Raw genomic sequence first — 16449 nt, 5'->3', positions numbered from 1 at the left:
CTTGACTGTGAACTAAACATTCACTCGTATCTTTTCACATGCCGCTGGTGTTTAGAACGCAAAAGGATTTTATTTCTCAGTCTGGACGTTGTGTTAGAGAGCTCTGATCGTGTTGCTGGTGTAGACAGGCAGGGGTGGGGAAGGTGTTGTGCCTCCTGGCTACCAGAGGCAGAACCATCACCCGACACGTGTACCCCCCCCCCACCTCCCCCCTGCCCCAATTCCATCCACAACTCTGCCCCTTACTTCACTGGTGTCTGTGCCAGAGCTTCCCTCAGTTTCTCCTAGTCACAGATAGAACTGCTTAGTCACTGGGACTCTGGTTTTGGCTGGTGGTGGTGCTTTGCTCTCCCGCCGCCGCAGTGGAGTGTCAGTTAGTTTTCTGAGGATCCTGACTTCCAGAACGAGGAGTGCATTTTCTGTTATTGTTCCATACTCGGTGTCCCTGCTTGTTTTCCACAAGGCCCCGCAGGAACTCTGGCAGAACAATGAGTGTTGTAAACAAGCGGCAGTGCATGGTCAGATGGAGGGGCCCGGGCTGTGGCCTGGTCAGGCTGCTTGGTGGGTCAGCGGCATCCTCAGGGTCCAGCCCTCCAGGTTGGACCCTGCAGCCTCATAACCTTGACTCACTGGCTCAACTAATATATGATTTTTTTCGGACCATCCTGGGTTTACCAAGCTCGCACGTTTATAATTCACGGTGCTGGTGAGCCCATTTTGCCGTGGGTCACAGACCTGCTGTCCTGCTTGGTCAGGCCACTGATTTGTAGATCAGTAAGTTACTTGGCAAACATGCCACTGGATTTGCTTAGGAAACACTTGAGTCAACTCACGGAATTGCCCTTATCCACACTGGATATTTTTGGCTCTGGGTGAACAAAATATATTTTAGAATCAGACTCTCAATGGACAGTGGCTGAGAAACATGATTCTTCTATTATTGTTTCAAGTTGTACTAAAACCGTGCCATTCCTTTGTGTGGCAGTAGGTTCCTGGGTTTTTGTTTTTCTTCCCAGAACTACCCAGTTTCCTTAACCATGCTAATGTACAACAGAGAACATTGCCACCTAGGACACCAGTTCCTCCAGGTGGGTGTGTTCTAGCCAGTGTTGGAAATAAGGTTTACAGCTCCGAAGGAATACAGCCGTGCTGAGGGCCGCCAGTGGCCTGGTGGTGACTGGCTTTGGTGAAGGCTTATTTGAGTGAGGACTCAGCTGGCTGAGGTGGGGGGAGGAGTGAGGCTGGGCCTCTCCCACAGAGGCCTTGCTCGGGGTGTCCTTTGCCCCAGAGGCTGGTGACGCCTGGGCAGAGGCTGTGACGGTGGTCAGAGGGCCTTGCTGATACCGAGTCGGAGGGGTCTTCAGAAGCAGGAGTGAACAGTTAGCACGTGACCGTGCTCACGGGGAAGGACGGCGGTCACGGGCAGTTCTCCCAACCCAGACCGTGCTCGTCTTACTCTGTTCTGGTGTCCATAGGCACACCTCATTCACATAATCATAATCCTCTGCTTTTCCATTTGATTTTCCCGTGTTTCTCCAGAATTTTCGTAGTGTTTAATGACTGTGTTAATAGGGCAACAAGTGACTGAGCTGTAGTTTACTTCACTGTTCCCCTGTCGCTGGACATCAAGATAGAGTATAATGCAAACTAAGAGGAAATCCCACACACAGAACATTTTAAAGGCACCCTGTGCCCATCTCCCTACCAGAAGTTCCCAACGTGTTCCACCCTTGCTGTGAAACGCTGTTGCTTTTGTTGCTTCGAGAAATAAGTAGAGGTAAACTAAACCTGTGCTTCTTTTTCAATGTTCAGGAAGCAGAGAAAGGTGTGAAATTCCTAACATTGCCACCAGTGTTACACCTACAACTGATGCGATTTATGTATGACCCTCAGACGGACCAAAATATCAAGATCAACGATAGGTAATCTAGAGTGGGATGTGAGAGTTAAGATTTACCCATCATCCTGATTTAGGGGGTTAGTCTCAGTGCTTTGTTTAGTTTTTCTGTTTTCGGTCTCATCTCTGATTTATTTAGGTTTCCTCTCTGCCGAGGTGTCCCAAGAACTGTGCTTTTAAAGGGATAATTTCAGGGGCTGCTTCCTCCGTATCTCCTCCTCAGGGAGCCCCTCTGTCTACACTGTGGCAGACTGAAGTCTGTGGGGAGAGGGAACTTTCTGCTGCACAGGCTTTGCTTTCCCCAGAAGTGGCATTTGCTATTATTACACTATTGGTTTACATAGGATTCGCCAATATGTTATCTCTCAGTTGGTATAGGCTTATAGAATGTGCTAGAATCCTCAGAAATGCTGGCGTAGGTGGGTGTGTCCCCCATTCCAGGTGTTTTATAGATCCTTAAAGTACCAGTTAAAAGGTTGGTACCACACACTGCTTTGTCTGGTTAAGGAGACAGAACTTGAACCCTGATTAGTTGGAGCAGTGACTTTGTACTCCTTGGTCAGGGGGTACAGCCTGACAATAACCAGCCTCCTAGAGGTTGGTCAGTCACCCCGGAAACTCGGCGGAGAGTGTGACTCGATCATATCACCTGCCACCAGCCGGGCCTGCTCGTCTGTTCTTGCCCTTTTCCGTGGGGTCTCTTGAGACGGCAGACCTCACAGACCAGCAGCCTGCAAGCTAGGCCCAACCTGCTGGTGTGCTTTGTTGGGTCCTCACCTTGGTTTTCTTTCTATTTTTATTGGAATTAGTTGCCAGCGTTTTTTCAGGTCGTGAGATTTCACATAAAAGTCCAGATTTCTGGCATCTGGCATTCAAAACACTTGGCAGTGCCGGGCCTGAGTTCCCAAGGGCCGTGCTGGGTGGCAGCTGCCCCTCCACGCCCAGGCTCGTGCTCTGCTCAGCACCACGGTCCTTGTGCACCCACCTCACGCTCTTCCTGCCTCTCAAGCACCCCCCGCCGCCCCCGTTCATGACAACATTTGGAAATATCCACATCCTAGAAAAGTCAGTGTGTTTTTGTCACAAAAACTGACTGTTATGTAATACCCTGGAATTTAAAATTCCGTTAGGTGTGTCAGTGCTTTTTAGGTATTTTTCTCAAATCAAGCTTCAGATTTTGTTGACGTGTGAATAATTTGTTGTGATGAGTAGGAGCTGCCCTTTCCAAGTAAAGAGGAGCCAGTGAATTAGAAGGTCTAGCAAGGAGTAAAGCCTAAAGGTGAAATATTTTACAAGTAAATGAAACCTGGATTTCTCTTAAAATGTTTTTATTTTAAATAGGTTTGAGTTCCCCGAACAGCTACCACTTGATGAATTTTTGCAAAAAACGGATCCTAAAGACCCTGCAAATTATATTCTTCATGCAGTCCTGGTTCATAGTGGAGATAATCATGGTGGACATTATGTGGTTTATCTAAACCCTAAAGGGGATGGCAAAGTAAGTGCTGGGGAGGGTGGACGTGATGCTGTGTAGGGGATTCAGTGACGCTCAGCTTCAGACTTGGCCTTGATAGTGAAGGATCCCTTCTTGGCCTCTGTGCCTGTATGTTCCTGATACTTTTAAAGGTGGATGGTAAATTATGATTGTACTTGATATATACATCTCGTTATTAGTATTGAACGTTGGACCTTATAGGATCCCTTTACATCTAACATGAGGCACTTAGTTTCCACTTAGAATAATCATCTGTGGCCCGCACTCACGGGCCCGCATTGGTTGTGTGTTATTGCACGTGCCCCATTACCCGTGCGATGTAATGCGCGGTCTTTGCCTGGTTCACGTGGATCCCATCACGTGATCTTCACCAGGAGGAGCAGATGAGGGTCTTGGGGTCTGTGTCCAGGGCCACAGGGCCAGTGAGGAACAGAGCCAAGGTGGAGCCCGTCCAGCTCATGCCGAGGGGATTTGAAGGCGGGACCCTCATGGCACCAGATGCGGAACCTGTAACTGTAGGATTAGTGCCATTTAAAACGACTCCATCCACAGTGGACAGAGATGGAGCCTAAGCTGAGGCTTAGGATATTTGAGTACATTACAGAAATTGCCCATGGACGGATATTAGCAATTTCTCCAGAATGTGGGATGAGGACGGCAGAAGTGCTGGCGAGTTTTGTGAGGGTCACCTGAGGCAGGTCATGTGTTTTCGGAGAATGCTGCCTTTTACTTTGTGTGCTCCTCAAAGTGCCGTATCTCTGCTGCTCCCCGTTGCAGTGGTGTAAGTTTGACGATGACGTGGTGTCCAGGTGTACGAAAGAGGAGGCCATCGAGCACAACTACGGGGGCCACGACGACGACCTCTCCGTGCGGCACTGCACCAACGCCTACATGCTGGTTTACATCCGGGAGTCGAAGCTCAGTGAGTGCAGCGGGTGTGTCGTGCCCTGGCTGTGCCAAGCTCGCGGCTGGGCCCTGAGTCTCGCCCGCTGGGGCATTTTATACCACGTTACAGTGGACCTAAGCTAGAGCCACCTGTCCAGACATTTGCCTGCTTATGCTGCCTTACAGCATCATCTGGAAGCAGCTGGATTGGGGTTGCGGGTTTGGATGTGGACCCAGGGTGCCAAGTAATTTTACTTTGAAGGGTGGCTTTATTTGCGATGACGTGCACAGAGGTGAAGGAAGATGCATTTGTCCTGCAGGTGAGGTTTTACAAGCTGTCACCGACCATGATATCCCTCAGCAGTTGGTGGAACGATTACAAGAAGAGAAAAGGATCGAGGCTCAGAAGCGGAAGGAGCGGCAGGAAGCCCATCTCTACATGCAAGTGCAGGTCAGCCTCTGGGCAGGCGCGAAGCTGCTTCACGGGCCAGGGCGTCGGCGACGTGTCTGGGCAGCCCCCTGAGCGTGCGACTGAGGAACTGCAGGCCAGTTCCCTGACCTTTGGGAATGTTCTTTCCAGTTCAGGATATGGGCTTAGATGTGAGAGGACTCAGGCTGCCAGAGCAGCGGTGTCTTAGTGTTTATAAAGCATGCAGGGGACCAGAGAAGGAAGGGTGAGCAGAACCCAGATGAGGCCTGGCAGGGAGAGCTCTGGCAGCTGGGGGGGTGGGGGGTGAACTGCCAGGTGGTTTTGGTTCATGATTTAGTTGCAGTTAGGAAACAGGCATTTGTTTTAACAAACAAATAGACTACCTGGAGAAAAAGGTACATGTGCATCCTGGCTTTATCATATTTGGGGATCACCATCCAGATGGATTTCTAGTTGATGTTTATGGATGAGTTTAGAATGGCTGCATGGAAATATGTAGGGTTTCCAAATATTCGTACCTGATTTAGTTCTTGGTCATTTTGGTGCTTTTCTGCTTGGGTCTTCTGTAGAAGGTTCATCAAAGCAAAAGACTAGTTGTTCTTTTGTCTGTTTTGTTTTGCGGTACGCGGGCCTCTTACTGTTGTGGCCTCTCCTGTTGCGGAGCACAGGCTCCGGACGTGCAGGCTCAGCGGCCACGGCTCACGGGCCCAGCCGCTCCGCAGCATGTGGGATCTTCCCGGACCGGGGCACAAACCTGCGTCCGCTGCATCGGCAGGCGGATCTCAGCCGCTGCGCCACCAGGGAAGCCCAACACTAGTTGTTTTTAGTTTTAGCATTTGAACCTTGGTTTCGATCAGCCTGACCTGGTTCTCTTGTGTGTGTTAGTGGTGTAAACTCCATTCTGCATTTTCATCCCTATTTGCAGATTGTTGCAGAGGACCAGTTTTGTGGCCATCAAGGAAATGATATGTACGATGAAGAAAAAGTGAAATACACTGTGTTCAAAGTGTTGAAAAACTCCTCGCTTGCTGAGTTTGTCCAGAACCTCTCTCAGACCATGGTGAGCGCCCGTCCTCCTGTTGATAGTTCTCTCTCCTTTTTCATAACTGGACCCTGGAGGATCCTGCCCTTGGAGGCAGGCACTGTGTCCAGACACCACCTGAGAGTGAGCTTGGGACCAGAGTTCCTTCCCTTCCGGGTTGTGCCCTCTGGCATCTCCCCTAATTTCCCCCTCCTCCGCCCGCCTCCCCCTTGGTAAAATGGGCTTGAACTTCCGGGACACCAGAGATCCCGAAGGCCAGGTCACTGTTGCCCATACCAGCAGGGAGAGCTGTAATCATGATTTTTTTCCCCTTATAATCATAGAATCATTTCCTTGATGTTGAATTAAAATATAAGCTGATTTTGCTTCAACTAATTTAACTGTAATGATTTCCAGGGATTTCCTCAAGATCAGATTCGACTGTGGCCCATGCAGGCGAGGAGCAATGGCACCAAACGACCGGCCATGCTGGATAACGAGGCCGACGGCAGCAAGACGGTGAGTGTGGCGGTCTGGTCTGGTCTGGGTGTGCGCGGCAGGCACTGTGTGCCCTGCGGTATTCCCCTCGGTCCAGTTACATAGAGTTGGATCTTGTCTTCTACTTGAATATAGTTTTTCACTCTCACTTAGCCATTAAAATCTTCTAAGCCCAGCATCTCTTTTGGGAATAGATGATTGAACTCAGTGATAATGAAAACCCTTGGACAATATTCCTGGAAACAGTTGATCCGGAGCTGGCTGCTAGTGGAGCAACGTTACCCAAGTTTGATAAAGATCGTGAGTGCCTCCTCCCCCAGCCCAGCACCTCCAGAGAGTGGAGTTTTATTCCCGGAGTGTCGTTCTAAACACACAGGGTTAAGTGTTCTTCCCTTGCAAAGAAATCTTGTTAATCCCCCAAAATGCTCGCGAAACATCCACCGTGTTCAAGGCTTCTTGATGAAGTCAAATCAGACCGACTGTGGGTTGTAGCGTCCTGGCAGGTGAGAAGGTGGCAGCAGCGTGGAGTCCAGCACATTCCACATTTTTCTAATCACGCTGGTCTTGTGTATACTTGACAGATGGTGTAGAGCAGGGGTTGCTGTCAAGGGCCAGATAGTCAATATTTCATGCTTTGTGGGCCATACCGCCTCTGTCTGCTATTGTAGCTACTAAGCAGCTACAGAGATTAGGTAAAAGAACTGTCTTCCAGCGCAACTTTATTTACAAAACAGGTAGGTCCGAGATTGCTTATTTGTATTACTTCAAGTGGTCACTTCCCCGGCAAAGACTCAGACACAACCTTTAGCGATACTTCGATGGTAAAACACTGCTAGTGAGGACCAGGTCTTAAAACTAGGTTTCCTAAATTCTCTGCACTCATTCTCATCTTTCCTGCTTCAAATGCAGTGTTCCCCATGGGTTTGAGGTTAGAAATGATGCCTCAGACCTAGGATCAGCCTCTTAACAAACTTCATTGCACACAGTAACTTTTAGGTGCCCTAAGTTGTCGTTTCAGTTGCTATTTGTTAACATTGCACTGACCAGAAGATCCTAACAAAGCCTGTTTATTTAACCTTGTAGATGATGTGATGTTATTTTTGAAGATGTACGATCCCAAAACACGGAGCTTGAATTACTGTGGGCATATCTACACACCAATATCCTGTAAAATACGTAAGTCTGGCAGCACTCACCTTCTGAGTTGATTTTGCCAAAGTCTCAGTGTATCACAGCTTTGAATTCTTCATTTTTCTTGAACCTAGGTGACTTGCTGCCAGTTATGTGTGACAGAGCAGGATTTATCCAAGATACTAGTCTTATCCTCTATGAGGTTTGGATCCTTATTTTTCTGTAATCAGCACATGGTTAGTGGTTTGGGGAGGACGACTTCTGCCTGTTTTGCTAGCCCTGCATTTGTTGTGTCAAGACCACAGCTAAATGGGGCCTCGGGTGATCTTGAGTCAGAATCTTCTCTGTACATTTCTGATGTTTCCCTCTTTAGCGTCAGTGATTATTATATCCTTATTACTAGTATTTCGTACTCTTTATTTAAAATTGTAGGGCTGTTGGAATTGGGTATAGAGAAAATACATACAGTGTGTGGCCGTATTAAACATTGGACAGACGTTGCGTTGTAACCATGTCCTTTCTTTTACTGTAGGAAGTTAAACCGAATTTAACAGAGAGAATTCAGGACTATGACGTGTCTCTTGATAAAGCCCTCGATGAGCTAATGGATGGTGACATTATAGTGTTTCAGAAGTACGTACTTCTTGAAGTTCTCTCTGTGTACTAATATCAGAAGTCCTAGAACCAGGAAATGATTCTCTAGACCCTGAGTCACGTTTTGTTTGACATTGACAGAATGTTGACAGCAGTTGGCCTTCTCTGGGTTTTGGAATTAGGGGTGGCAAGCATTTTCCTCACGGAATGCTTTTATTTCCCAAAAATGTCTACAGCGAGCATGACAACTAGTAGCAGGAGGGCAAAGGTCTTTAGGGAAGAGCAAGATTGTTTTCTTTCCTTGAAAACATGAAATTCTTAGAATGCACCTACTTGGGTAATCACTTTAATCTGTCTGCGTGGAAGCTGGCAGGTGTGCAGTCTGAAGGCAGCCTGATGACGCACTCGGCCCTTTCCTTGCTCTTGAAGCCGTTTTGCCAGGGCAGGGCAGCCGTGAACACTGACCATAGGGAGGCTGCAGGGCCCGGTGGCCAAGAGCAGGGGTGGCAGACCTCTCGTTTAAGGGCCAGGCAGTAAACATTTTAGGTTTAGCGGCGACCCGATCCTGCAACCTTCGCAGGGAAGTGATAACCTATCAAGTCCCGGTTGGGGAGTAGACTCAGCAGAGCCAGCAGGGTGGGCCCCGCAGTGCATCCTGAGTCCTTTCCCTTGTCTGCGGAACGAGAGGGCACTGTTCTGTTTCGGGAGCGAGATCAGGAACGGAAAGCAGCCAGCCCTGTGCGTGGCTCAGCGCACACTTTTGTCCACGATCGCCTTTGCCTGGTAGCCGGGCAGGCTCCCAGCGTCGGAAAATGCTAGCCTGAGTTTAGATCCACACTGCTCAGCGTCACTGTTACTTGGGAGATGATGCCTGAACCCTGACCTGGACTTTGATTGTCTGTGTTTTTCCCCCCAGGGATGACCCCGAAAATGATAACAGTGAATTACCCACTGCAAAGGAATATTTCAGAGATCTCTACCACCGTGTCGATGTGATTTTCTGTGATAAAACAATCCCCAATGATCCTGGATTTGTGGTTACATTATCAAATAGAATGAATTATTTTCAGGTATTTGATAAAATGCTCTTTTCCCGTCAGATTCCACACCAGAGAGACCAAGTTCTTTTTTAAAAAGCTTGCTGATGAGGCTGTGTAATGGGTTTGGTTCTGGAGGAGGGGTTGCAGTCCACTGTCTGAGGAAGTTCTTGATGCAAGTGGGTTGGTGTTGATGTTGCCGGGGGATCAGAAGCTCTTTTCCCCTCACTCGCCTACCCCCACCCACTGCCCTGTCTTCTTGCTCTTCGAAATCCTCTTGACCCCTGGCATAAGTTGGTTTCAGAGATCATAGTTTTAACAGCAGCTTTGCTTCAGTTATAACATGCCAAGTGTGAACCATTAAAAAAAAGCCTTCAGGAAATAAATCTACAGACAGACCTCCCCAATGAAAGTGAAAAACACTTTAAAAGGTTTTCTTCCTCAGATACGCTGTTCCTGTGGTGATATACTAAGGAATATAGTTTATTCCTGTTAGATGGTAAATTTCCGGGGCATTTAAATTCAGGCTGCTTATAACAGGTTTCTTTAAGAGCACTCAGCAAATGAACAGTGATAAAGTGTATCAGCAAGTTTCAGTTTGTTCACCGGATGTGAACCTTGCTCCCTGACTCTGGCCCTCCCTCCCCAGGTGGCAAAGACAGTTGCTCAGAGGCTCAACACCGACCCGATGCTGCTCCAGTTCTTCAAGTCTCAAGGGTGAGCCACACTCACAGATGCCCCGTGTTTGGTCTTGACTGCATGTGTCCCATAGTTCATCCAGACATCTCCGAACTAATGTAATAAGTAGCTGCCACCTCACCTGACATGCCATTTCTTGCTTAGTTTCAGATATAGAATTGTCACCACTTACATCTTGACCACGCTACCCCAAGATGTCAAAATAATTGGCAGCCTCATCTAAAGCCAGGCTTACTTTAGAGACCTCATCCACACACCTCCCTCCCATGTGTGTCCGGCTGGGCCTGGCCCGGCCCGGCTTCTGTGTGCCGTGTCACCCTTGCAGAGAGTGTTCAGGTGTGACAGACGCAGGGACTTAGGACCTGGGGACAGGAGTAGTCAGAGTCCAAATTTCAAGTCTAGGTGTCAGGCCAGAGGTTTGCTTTTATGCTCACTCACGGATATTTGTTTTAGGCAAATAAACAAGTCTTTTATTTATATGCTGTTTTCTTGTGTAGTTATAGGGATGGCCCAGGTAATCCTCTTAGACATAATTATGAAGGTACTTTAAGAGATCTTCTACAGTTCTTCAAGCCTAGACAACCTAAGAAACTTTACTATCAGCAGGTATGAGTCCAAATTAATGTAACCGTGGGTAATAAGGAGAAGGCTCGGGTTTCTGTGGAAGCGAATCTAAAATGAGTCTCTCTTTTCTTAATAGCTTAAGATGAAAATCACGGACTTTGAGAACAGGCGAAGTTTTAAGTGTATATGGTTAAACAGCCAATTTAGGGAAGAGGTGAGTCTTTTCTATGGTGTGAGTCTTTATTTTTATTGCATCTTGTGTATTGTATCTCTTCTCCAGACCCTGAAAACTAAAACCACCAAAGAAAGCTCCCTAAGCGGTAGCGTGTGTTAGCGGCTCGGCTCGAGAACCCCGGTGGGGGGAGGAGCTCTGTCCACCCAGCCCCTGCCGCCACCTCTGAGGCTTCAGGCAGAGTGACAGTGTCAGGGAGACCCTTTCCGACTGATTGGGACCTTGCTGCTTGGCCTTGGAGCCGGTGGCAGCTCCGCTGGGCCCTTTGCAGACGACACAGCCTCACATTAAGTGGTTCTTCTGGAAAGTCTGTACCTACTCAGACACCCAAGTCGTTCACCTTTCTAGCTCTACCGGTATTGAGAGGAAATCTGGGACATGTGCCATCCATGTTGTCACCCGTGTGCAGCTGTCAGGCTGAAATGACACAGTCCACCCTGGTCCTTGTCCTCTGTCTCACCATGCTGAGAATTGGACAGCCTCTTAGTGACCTTTCCGGGGGGAGAAATTCCTGAGAAGCTGTCCTGTGAATGGCGAGCTTTTTGCCTCAAAATGGCATTTCTTAGACTCCCTGCGGTGTGGGGCGGCTGCCAGCCTTGGACAGGTGGTCTGAGTGATGGTCGGCGGGGATGGGCCCAAGCAGGCCCTGCGTGTGTCTTGTTTCCTGTATAGCCTTCATCTTGTCGTTTCTTAGGAAATAACACTATATCCAGACAAGCACGGGTGTGTCCGGGACCTGTTAGAGGAATGTAAAAAGGCTGTGGAACTCGGCGAGAAGGCATCAGGGAAACTTAGGCGAGTATTTCCCAAATCCTGAAGGTGGAGGCAGGGGCAGCCCTGGCCCAGCCCTGTACTTGCGCAGTGCCCCCCCCCCCCCCAGTAGTTGCCATGCTCACCTTTCAGCCCATACTTTGCAACACTTTATATAAATACTTCACATTTAATCCTTTTCTTTTGCCCATCTTCCCTCCCTGTGTCTCTGGATATTAATTAGCAGTAGTGCAAAAGGGAGATTCAGGTAGAAAAGTCAAGCAGAAGAAGAGTGATTCAAGCAGACTGATCAGCTGAAGCTGGAAAACGTGGGCCTTGACTGTGTCTGAGAAATCTGGTCACTTCTCATCTGTTTCGCCAGCGTTCAAGCCGCAGAAAGAAGCCCAGATTTGATGTTCAGTTTTTATTTCAGAGTGTCAGGTGCTGGTCTCATCACCTTGTCTTACACTCGGCTCGCAGGATGGAACAACCTTTGGGGCTCTTTGGTTCCCGGAATGTTTTCTTTACAAAATTAATAAAAGAATGAGGCCTTTGTTATCTAAAGAGTGAGAAACATATCACAAGCCCTGCCCAGTTTGGAACCATAGCAAGAAAGATTTACACACGCTCCGAGGGTGTCCCTGGCCAGTGTTCTGTCTGCTCCCCAAGGATACCTGCTTTTGACATTTCAAATCTTCATAAGAAGACAAGCGAATCTTCGTAGCTTTGTAATAAAATGACGGACGAATAGTTTTCTAGAAAGTTTTTTTTTTTTTTTTGCGGTACGTGGGCCTCTCACTGTTGTGGCCTCTCCCGTTGCGGAGCACAGGCTCTGGACACGCAGGCTCAGCAGCTGTGGCTCACGGGCCCAGCTGCTCTGCAGCACGTGGGATCTTCCTAGAGCGGGGCACGAACCCGCGTCCCCTGCATCGGCAGGCGGACTCTCAACCACTGCGCCACCAGGGAAGCCCCTAGAGAGTTTTTTTTACATGAATGTATATAGTTCACATTCTTCTTTGTTTTGCACAGGCTGCTAGAAATCGTAAGCTACAAAATTATTGGTGTGCATCAAGAAGACGAACTCCTAGAATGTTTATCTCCTGCGACAAGTCGAACGTTTCGAATAGAGGTGAGCGTCCCTCTGGCTGCACCAGGGAGGAAGGGCTCCTGAGCCCCGGCAGGTGGGGCGGCCGCCCGCAGCTTATTCAGGCAGCACGGCGGCTCCTGGCAGTGGCTGTCGTTTTGTTTGTGTGCCGGTAGATGAAGTGACCCCTGAGGTTAATGTAATTCTGCCAGATTTTGAAAAATTGAATGTTTTATTATGATAAAATAGACCTAACCTAAAATGTACTGTTCAGTAGTGTGAGCACATTCGTGTTGTTGGACATTCCTCACCGCCATCCATCTGCTCCGCTGAGACTCTCGCCCCAGCTTCCGGCAGCCACCCTTCTACTCTCTACTACTCCAGATAGCTCACTTATTTGTCCTTAGAAATTAATTTTAAGTATGGATCATCAAGCACATCTAGTCAGAAACTGGGTCCCTGTTGATTTTAAAACTGCTGAGATTTCCACAGTAACTGGAACAACTCATTATTTGGTCTCTTAAAACCCAGAGTTTTGGGACTCCCCAGGTGGTCTGGTGGCTAAGGGTCTGCCTTCCCAATGCAGGGGGCCCGGGTTCAATCCCTGGTCAGGAAACTAGATCCCACATGCCACAACTAAGGATCCCACGTGACGCAACAGAAACCTAATGTAGCCAAATAAATAGTTTTTTTTTAAAAAGTTTTCTTTTTTTAAATATTTATTTATTTTTGGCCGCGTTGGGTCTTCGTTGCGGTGCGCGGGCTTCTCATTGCGGTGGCTTCTCTTGTTGTGGAGCACGGGCTCTAGGCGCGCAGGCTCAGTAGTTGTGGCTCATGGGCTCTAGAGCACAGGCTCAGTAGTTGCAGCTCACAGGCTTGGTTGCTCCACAGCATGTGGGATCTTCCTGGACCAGGGATAGAACCCATGTCCCCTGCATGGGCAGGTGGATTTTTTTTTTTTTTTTTAAATACATAAATTTATTTATTTTTATTTTTGGCTGCGTTGGGTCTTTGTTGCTGCGTGCGGGCTTTCTCTGGTTGCGAGTAGGGGCTACTCTTTGTTGCGATGCGCGGGCTTCTCATTGCGGTGGCTTCTCTTGTTGCAGAGCATGGGCTCTAGGCGCACAGGCTTCAATAGTTGTGGCATGCGGGCTTAGTTGCTCCGTGGCATGTGGGATCTTCCCGGGCCAGGGCTCTAACCGGTGTCCCCTGCATTGGCAGGTGGATTCTTAACCACTGTGCCACCAGGGAAGTCCCCAGAGTTTTCTTTTAAGCTTAGCTATTTCTCGTGGCTCTAAACTCTTAATTATTCTAACAAGCCCCAAACATGACATTTTGGCAAAAATCTGACCTAGCTTCCCTTGTTGGAGGAGTGAGTCAGAATTAAGAATTAAAATGTGGCGCTGTGTTTGCATTAACTGAATTTCTCAACCCCTTGTGTTAAAAACCTGTGTCCCCAGGAAATACCTTTGGACCAGGTAGACATAGATAAGGAAAATGAGATGCTGATCACAGTGGCACATTTCCACAAAGAGGTGTTTGGGACATTCGGGATCCCCTTCTTGCTGAGGATACACCAGGTGAGGCGTCCTTCTGCTAAGAGACTGAGTGTCTCGGGTCGGGACCTGGGCCCTCGCGCTCTGGGTTAGCGTTGCTCAGTGGGGCTCCTTCCCTGAGGCGGCAGCACAGGAGGGCATGAGCTTTGTGAGCACATGTGCCCTTTGTCGTCGCAGGGCGAGCATTTCAGAGAAGTGATGAAGCGGATTCAGAGTCTGCTAGACATCCAGGAAAAGGAGTTTGAAAAGGTACGCGCTTCTTGGATACTTGCAAGTAATTTGTCGGGCGGGATGCTAAAGTCTTGACTTTTTTTGCCAGAGGTGTGAGTTTTGCTAGTATTTGGAATGAATGGCGTTTTCGATTTTTGTCTCTCAGTTTAAATTTGCCATTGTGATGATGGGCCGACACCAGTACATAAATGAAGATGAGTATGAAGTAAACTTGAAAGACTTTGAACCTCAGCCTGGTAAGAGCCCTCCCACAGGGAAGAAGCAAGTAGTAAGTGGCCGGGAGGCCGGCAGCCCTGGGTTCGAGTGGCGGCCCTTGTATTTCTCCAGCTGGGAGATTGGGCCTTGTTTTCCTTATCTGTAGAACAGGGAGGAACGGCAGCCTGTAACTGATGAACTTGGCAGGCATCACACAATGGCCGAAAAAACTAAGGTCCCAGGGGAGACGGTGCCGCCCTTGGGAGCCCTGAGACCTCAGTTGGGGGTGGGGTGCACTCGCTCCAGGGGCCCAAGCCTGGGCTCTGTGGTCTCAGTTGCTTTCTCTCCCTGCCAGGTAACATGTCTCATCCTCGGCCTTGGCTAGGGCTCGACCACTTCAACAAAGCCCCAAAGAGGAGTCGCTACACATACCTGGAAAAGGCGATTAAAATCCATAACTGACTTCCTCCCCTGGCGGGTGGGCGAGGCGGACCGTGGTGGGTGTGCCCTTTAACAACAGCCAAGAACTCTGGTGCGCGAGCACTGTCCCAAGTCTTCAGCAAGAGGATTTGCTGCTGGTGTTAATTTTATTTTGTTGAGGCTGTTCAGTTTGGCTTCTCTGTATCTATTGATTGCCCTTTTTGAGCAAAATGAAGGTGTTTTTATAAAGCTTGGATGCCAATGAGAGTTATTTTATGGTAACCACGATGCAAGGCGCTGTCAGCGTGTCGGGGAACAGCCGGTGGGTGCGGCGCGGCGCTGGACAGGCTCGGCTGTCCCCGCTCCGGGGCCCGGCCGCCAGCCCCACAGCTAGTAAGTCTTCTGTTTAGGCTCGTCTGACGTCTTTCCCTCAATTATACTTTTCAATGACCTTTTGTGCATCTGTAAAGGCGAAACAGAGAAACTCACAACCTAATAAATAGCGCTCTTTCCTTCACTCGTGTATTGTCGCCCCTTCCTCGGTCTCCCCAGCTGCCTGGGTCTTTTTAATAAACTCGTCTCCCTTCCGTCAGCCACCGCTGTCCTGCAGCCCGTTTGCAGAGTGGATGCACTGAATACAGGCCTGACAGACACTTCGGGGGTCTTTTTATTAAATTGAAAACGCTGTTCAATACAATTAAGGTGTACTATGCTGCCTCTCGGCAAACCTAACGATCTCAAGAGTTCATTCGAGCAGGTGAAAAAATTATAAATAGACTTGTCTCCTTAAAACGGAACAGGCGGAACCAAGAAAGGAGGGCCTTTTAGCAAAGAGGGCATGCCCACTGGTGTTAGCAAGCTGTTGACTTTGTATAAAAAAGCTAAATAAAAAAGAAAAAAAAAGGAAAATTGAAATTGTATATTTAATGAATGAACATGTACAATTTACCACTGGGAGGAGGTGGCATTTTGTTGGGTGAATCTAAGTGACTTTCACTGATGTTGATATTCATTGTGTGTAGTTTTCTTTCAGTCCGGCCTTTTCCTTTGGAGCTGACGCCAGCTGCGTGTCTAGTTTTGAGTGCAGTAAAATAGAATCAGCAGATGACACTTATTTTTCATCCTTTTCCAGTATTTTTCGTTTGTTTCTGTAGCAGCAGTGTACACCGACTCTTCCTGTATATTGCCTTTTTGCTGGAAAATGTTGTATGTTGAATAAAATTTTCTATAAAAATTATAACTCAGTGAGTGACGTGGAAGTTGAGGGAGATTTCTGCTCTCCCTGCAAATAGGCCTGGGGAACCTATTCCTTTATAACGAGGTTTTCGGGGGGGGGGGGATTGTTTTTGCCTCTGACTCATCCCATTTAAGCTTAAGAAAAAGTTTTTCCGGGCAGGAACCAAGTACAATAAGATGACCAGAAATACTGAAATGGTGGAAGGCGTGGCCCAGGGGAGGTGGCCTTGCATCCCGCGCCTGGCGCACTGTGTCCCTGGGCTGCTCACCACCTGGCGGGTACTTCCTGCCCAGGTGCCCACGGTGACCATAGCGCCACCCGCCCCACCCTCCTGCAGAAAGTCATTCTCCGGGTGCTCGACTTTGAACATTAAAGTATTGATTTCTTTTAGGTTTTGGCTCAGGGTTGATTATAGTCTTAAGTCACGGAAACTTATTGTCGAGTTACTAAATGGCTTTCCCCAAAGGCCTTTTCATAACGTGGACGGTCAGCA

General features: G+C 48.4%; 1 protein-coding gene across 1 annotated transcript in view; it reads left to right on the top strand.

Annotated features, from left to right (window-relative positions):
- Positions 1-15948, top strand: part of USP7 (ubiquitin specific peptidase 7) — a 57651-nt gene extending 41703 nt beyond the window's left edge. Inside the window, exons 12-31 of the mRNA XM_079946257.1 lie at positions 1813-1922; positions 3239-3395; positions 4170-4314; positions 4598-4728; positions 5633-5767; positions 6146-6247; positions 6421-6526; positions 7310-7402; positions 7492-7559; positions 7890-7990; positions 8868-9021; positions 9638-9705; positions 10185-10293; positions 10388-10465; positions 11178-11278; positions 12263-12362; positions 13778-13897; positions 14051-14122; positions 14250-14340; positions 14655-15948. Of these exons, the coding sequence (XP_079802383.1) occupies positions 1813-1922; positions 3239-3395; positions 4170-4314; positions 4598-4728; positions 5633-5767; positions 6146-6247; positions 6421-6526; positions 7310-7402; positions 7492-7559; positions 7890-7990; positions 8868-9021; positions 9638-9705; positions 10185-10293; positions 10388-10465; positions 11178-11278; positions 12263-12362; positions 13778-13897; positions 14051-14122; positions 14250-14340; positions 14655-14761 (2148 nt within the window). The 3' untranslated portion in view covers positions 14762-15948. The remainder of the gene's footprint in view (positions 1-1812; positions 1923-3238; positions 3396-4169; positions 4315-4597; positions 4729-5632; positions 5768-6145; positions 6248-6420; positions 6527-7309; positions 7403-7491; positions 7560-7889; positions 7991-8867; positions 9022-9637; positions 9706-10184; positions 10294-10387; positions 10466-11177; positions 11279-12262; positions 12363-13777; positions 13898-14050; positions 14123-14249; positions 14341-14654) is intronic.
- The last annotated feature ends 501 nt before the right edge of the window (positions 15949-16449 follow it).

Source organism: Stenella coeruleoalba, assembly GCF_951394435.1.
Source record: "Stenella coeruleoalba genome assembly, chromosome: 15".
Classification (NCBI taxonomy): domain Eukaryota; kingdom Metazoa; phylum Chordata; class Mammalia; order Artiodactyla; family Delphinidae; genus Stenella; species Stenella coeruleoalba.
The sequence above is the reverse complement of the archived record's forward strand: the minus strand, read 5'-3'. Positions and strand labels throughout refer to the sequence as shown.